At 40.9% G+C, this 6000-nt stretch overlaps 1 protein-coding gene across 1 annotated transcript in view; it reads left to right on the forward strand.

Annotated features, from left to right (window-relative positions):
- NEIL3 (nei like DNA glycosylase 3) overlaps positions 1–1315 on the forward strand; it is a 67521-nt gene extending 66206 nt beyond the window's left edge. Inside the window, exon 10 of the mRNA XM_007126117.3 lies at positions 964–1315. Within this exon, the coding sequence (XP_007126179.2) occupies positions 964–1146 (183 nt within the window). The 3' untranslated portion in view covers positions 1147–1315. The remainder of the gene's footprint in view (positions 1–963) is intronic.
- The last annotated feature ends 4685 nt before the right edge of the window (positions 1316–6000 follow it).

A 6000-nucleotide genomic window follows, 5' to 3' on the forward strand; every position in this document is an offset into this window, starting at 1 on the left:
AAACAAGTGATGGCACAATAACAGTTTAGATGTAGGCGATTCCCCAACCTTTCAACCTATGAGTTTGTCCCTGCAAATGAGTGTGAGATAGAAGACAGGAATCTGGGCGCTTTCGGTCAGTCTTTCTGCCTTCCACAGAACGAGAGCCTCTCACTTCTGACTGTGATCCTAAGGTTGAAAGATACGTATTTTTCCCAGCTGCTTCATCTGGTGCCTAACTAGAAAAAGAAAATATGGATCTGTTTCGGCGCTGGAGCAAAAGTTTTCTGGTTGGGCTTGCTGAGAGAGAAATGATCTGTCTTCAGTGTGATACCTTCCTAAGGAATTCCCCAGGGAAAATTTGATCATGATCTTAGAGCATAACCCCTGTCCGAGATGTGGCTCCATCCTACTCAACTGTCTGATCTCCTCCCCTCAAAGCTTGTGTAGATGTAATGGAGAAAATATTATTAGCAATATTAACAATATCACAGCCTTCTTGGTAGCTCTCTTGAGGCCAAAATTAATACGGATAAGAATAATACAATGGAATTTGCGTGAATTAGTCCTGGTAATTCGGTATTGGATGCTTTCTTTTCCTAGGGGACTAAGGAAGTTTAATATTAAAATCATAACAAATCTTTGACCCTAATAGCTTAAACAGAGCTGTAGCAGGAACACTGGTGATTTGCTTTACAGAGAGATTTTCAATAAAGTGAAGGAACTTCTGTAAGTATGCCTTTGGACAGAGGGAAACTCAGAATTATGACAATTTTCTGTGTGATTCAAGCGAATTTGTTAGAGAGGCTTCTTATAGGGTATAAGGTTTTTTAGGGGCAACAACTAATGACTTATGTGTATCTTACAATGTCAAATTAATAGGAACAGCAGTGAAGACATTACAGTACTAATCAAATGCGTCGAGGCTCAGCCTGTCTGTCATTCTACCTTCCATCTAAGCTTTACAATCTGTTTTCCCCCCAGTGGGCGGACTTGTCCTTCCCATTCTGCAGCCATGGCAAGCGCTCCATCATGAGAACAGTGTTGAAGATTGGACCTAATAATGGAAAGAATTTTTTTGTGTGCCCTCTTGGGAAGGAAAAACAGTGCAGTTTTTTCCAATGGGCAGAAAATGGGTCAGGAATAAACATTATTCCAGGATGCTAAAGTTATTGCAATATTTGAGAACTCTTCATTTTATTTGTGTGCCATCTTTTCATTCAATGTTTTTTTTTGCCTTGATGAATGCTGTATGTGCTTTATCAAATATACAATATATTCCGTTTAGAATGTATATTTAATGCATTTAGTTATGGCAATAAAGTATTTTTAATATATTCTTGGTCTCTTGTAACTTCTTTGGGGAAGCAGTGATTTTTTTTTAGGAGTGGAGCATGCAGTACAATAAAATAATAAGGTATTCTGTCTGAAATGAATAATTTCTCAGGTATCACCACTATTCATAACATGATTAAAGGAACTTCTTGTTTTCTTAAATGAAATGTAAGAAATGGGATCTTCGTTACAGAAAATCATGTTTTCTTCTTTTTTTTCTCTTCAACAAACATCAAGTTCCTCTAGGGCTTCCCTGGTGGCGCAGTGTTTAAGAATCCGCCTGCCAGTGCAGGGGACATGGGTTCAAGCCGTGGTCCGGGAAGATCCCACATGCCGCGGAGCAACTAAGCCCGTGTGCCACAACTACGGAGCTTGTGTTCTAGAGCCTACGAGCCACAACTACTGAGCCCACACACCACAACTACCGAAGCCCACGCGCCTAGAGCCCGTGCTCCACAACAAGAGAAGCCACCGCAATGAGAAGCCCGCGCACCGCAACGAAGAGTAGGCCCCGCTCGCCGCAACTAGAGAAAGCCCGTGCGCAGCCACGAAGACCCAACGCAGCCAAAAATAATAAACAAATTAAAGAAACAAACAAGTAAGTAAAAACATCAAGTTCCTCTAGATGCTAGAGACATGCCAAACACTTGTATAACTTCAAATGCATTTTTGTGAAAAGCTGTGGGGATTCAGAATATAAAAGTAACATTTAAGAAAAGAAGTCATCTGTATATCTTTAAAAGAGAACTTGGTTTAAACTTTTCTGATCTTGATTTTAATACCTATTAATTTTTAAAAGTAAGTTCATTTCAAAAGCTTAATGTGATATTATTTTTTTATTTCTAGTTTTATTTTAACTCCTCTCCTTTTTTAAAAAATTTAGTTCAGGTATTATTTCCCAAAAGAAAAGAAAAACATCAATGCATTTCTGCATGTTCGTGGAATATTCCATTCAGAGCTGGTTCAATCTATTTAAAAAAAAAAAAAAAAAAGAGGACAGCATGGAAGACGGCTGGAACTCTTCCCCCTTCTAAAACTAAATGGCCCATGCAGAGCTCTAGAAGTTAACAGCATACGAAATTACCAGCAGGGACACAGCATATTTCATCGTCCTGTGTTTTGAACTCTACACTGAAGAGACACAATTAGAACCAACCTAAGATCAGTGATCTTCACCTAAATTGCTCAACAGGGTAATAACTACAGAGCAAACCAGGAATGAGACTGGACCATTGATGGTCTTAGTGACATGATGTGAAGTACACATAGTGTGTATTCAGAAGACAACTACAAATTAATTGTACAACAACAAGGGAAAAGGCCTACTGCAAATCAAGCTTCCATAAATTCCAGTCTCCAAAAATTAGCAAATTAATTACAAGGAGATATAAGCAAGTGAAACACAATAGATTTCAATATAATAAGTTTAGAGACTTATCTACCAAGAAACAAAGAAAATTTTACTGACAAACATCAAAGAATCAGATGGATAGACAAAGCAGGATCTTGATTGGAAAGAATGGATGTTTAAAAAATGTCATTCTTCCAAACTTAATTTTGAGTTTTAAGGAAACTTCCCGTCAAAATCTTAAGGAGGTTTCTGCTTCCACTGTGGAGTAAGCTCCAACTGAACCCAGCTTCAGAGTCTGGACAAAAAAACAATACTGGAGAGTGAACAAAAGCAGGCAGATTCTGGAGGTGTGTAAAATGTGGAAGAAAGGACCACCTGGAGGTAATTTCCCAGGTTTTACAGTTTTTATCCTGAGGGCAGCACAAAGTCGGTTTCAACCCAGAGTCTTTCTGGGCTGAAGAGCCAGCAGACAGTCTGGCCAACCACAGCCACCGGGAAGAGGGAAATCTCAGAAGAGATTCCAAGATGGGGAGCCCAAGTTCTGTGTCTAAACTGCCCATGACCTTGAATGACCCCTGGACCACACACACAGGCGTGCAGCAGACAACACAGAGCAGCTAAGAGAACTGGATGGATAAAAGAACTGAACCAAGAGAATTTGCACTTTGAATCCACTTGCCTGGGACAAAAGGATCAACATTCCTCTAGGAAAAAAGGATCAACATTCCTCTAGACAGGATCGTATTCCTGTCTAGAGGAATATGCCAAATCCAGAGTCTCCACCACATCATGTTCACATGTTCAGGGTTCCGTCGGGAATTATGCAACATAAGAAGATCCAGAGTAATGTGACCCAGATTCAGAGAAAAGACTAACATTCAAGACCGACTCCAAGATGACCATGATGTTGGAATCTACCAAGGATCTTAAAGCAGCCATTATAACTATGCTCACTGAAGCAAATGCTAAATGGAGGTGATACCAAATTGAAATTCAAATCTTCAAGAAGCAATACAGAAACTCTTAAATGGCAAATATCTAAATAAATATAAAATATTATTTTTGCCTCTTAGTTTCATTATAATACATGGGACTGTTCAAAGCAAAAAAAAGTTATAACATAGTCTTGTGAGATTTATAATGCATGTAGATATGAGAACTGTAGCATAAAGAGGTCAAAGGAGCTATACAGTTGCAAGTTTTCTACATTTTGTGTGAAGTGGTTCTATATTAACTCTAATTGTACAAAGTTAAGTGTCTGTATGTGATATCTATTACCAGACTTGGGAAGTTTTCAACCACTATTTCTCTGAGTCCTTTTTTAGTTCCACACGCTTCCTCCTCTCTGAGATTCCAGTGATACAAATATTAGATCATTAGATCGTTATTATCCCACAGATTTCTGGGCTCTACTTATTTTCCCTGTCTATTTTTCCCACTCTCATTCAAATTGAGTAAATTTTATTTTATTTTTATTTTATTTTTTTGGTACGCGGGCCTCTCACCGCTGCGGCCTCTCCCGTTGCGGAGCACAGGCCCCGGACGCGCAGGCTCAGCGGCCACGGCTCACGGGCCCAGCCGCTCCGCGGCACGTGGGATCCTCCCGGACCGGGGCACGAACCCGCGTCCCCTGCACCGGCAGGCGGGCTCTCAACCACTGCGCCACCAGGGAAGCCCAAATCGAGTAAATTTTATTGATCTGTCTTCAAGTTCACTGACTCTGTTGTTTGTCATTGTCACTCTACTACTGAGATCATCCAGCTAATTTTTTATTTCAGTAATTGTATTTTTCATACCTATAACTTCCACCTGGTCCTTTTTTTATAATTTCTATTTCTTTAGTGAGATTTTCCATTTTTTTCCATTGGTTTCAAGATAATTTATAATTGATTCCAGAAGCACTTTTATGATGTCGGCTTTAAAATCCTTATTGGATAATTCTAATAACTGATTTATCTCAGTATCTTCATCAGTTGAGTGTCTTTTCTCCTTCAGATATGTTTTTTTCAGTTTGGGGCAGGACAGGTGATTTTTTGATTGTATCCTGGATGTTTGTTATTATGTTAGGAGGCTCTAGGTCCTATGTAAATATTATGTTTTAGCAGGCAGTCATCCAGATTAGGTCAGTGTGTAGGCTCTGACTTACATTGTGGGCTTTATTTCCAGTGACAGCTTAGTTTTCAGAGCCTTTGCAATCCAGTTCTGGTCTGCTTTTTTCTGGTTTTGCTGTGGGTCCTCATCAAGCCCTCTGGTGCTGTCTGCAGACACAGAAGGTGATTCCCTGGGCTGCCTGGTGCTTCTAGGACATCTCCTGCAGAGGGCTGTGGGCAGAAGCCACTGTGCCTGTGTCTCCTTAGGCCACCGGGCGGAGGGAGCTGGTATTGCTATCTTCCGCCTCAACCACATTGGTTCCCACAGAAGCAGAACCAGGACCAGGCTGGCAGCCTTCAGAGCTGCATCTGTTCATCATCGTCTGAACCTTTGGAAGCTGCTGTGTGGTCTGCTGGTATTCATCTCTCTGGAGTTTATCTGCCTATTTCTTGGTACTTCGAACCACATCATATGAATATAAAGGCTTTTCATGACTGGGGGAAAACAATGAGAGAGAGGGTAAAAATGAGGAAGATTTTAAGAGCCACTGTTTCTGAGCCCTTATTTGGGACAGCTGCTGTCCCTTTCCATAGGTTCTTTCATTTAATCCTCTTGACTGCTCTGTGACATCTATTACTGTTCTTTCTCATTTTACACTTTAAGAAAGCTGGCTTGCTGTAGGTTAAGTCAGAAATATGTGTCACGCAGCCTGTGGTTTGAATGAAGTTTGCATGCTCTGAATAAGCTTCTCCCCTCTCCATGTATTAAAGAAAATTGGCTGTACCCAGAATTGGATGTTGTTGATATGTACAAATATCTGACGTACACAAACGAAAATAATTGTCGGTTGACAATAAGATCGTGGTCATTTTTTTTCTCTAAAATTTGTCGTGTTAAAATTTCTTTTTTTTTTTGCTTTTTTTCGGTACGCGGGCCTCTCACTGCTGTGGCCTCTCCCGCTGCGGAGCACAGGCCCCGGACGCGCAGGCTCAGCGGCCACGGCTCACGGGCCCAGCCGCTCCGCGGCACGTGGGATCCTCCCGGACCGGGGCGCGAACCCGGTTCCCCTGCATCGGCAGGCGGACCCTCAACCACTGCGCCACCAGGGAAGCCCAAAATTTCTATAAATTTATTTGAAATCTCCATTACTTTCCATTGCTTTTATTTATTTAATTTCTATTAAAATTCTTTTTAAAAATCCGTTATTTTCATGTACTTTCGAAAGGTACCTGCCATCGCATATT

Source organism: Physeter macrocephalus, chromosome 20, assembly GCF_002837175.3.
Source record: "Physeter macrocephalus isolate SW-GA chromosome 20, ASM283717v5, whole genome shotgun sequence".
Classification (NCBI taxonomy): Eukaryota; Metazoa; Chordata; class Mammalia; order Artiodactyla; family Physeteridae; genus Physeter; species Physeter macrocephalus.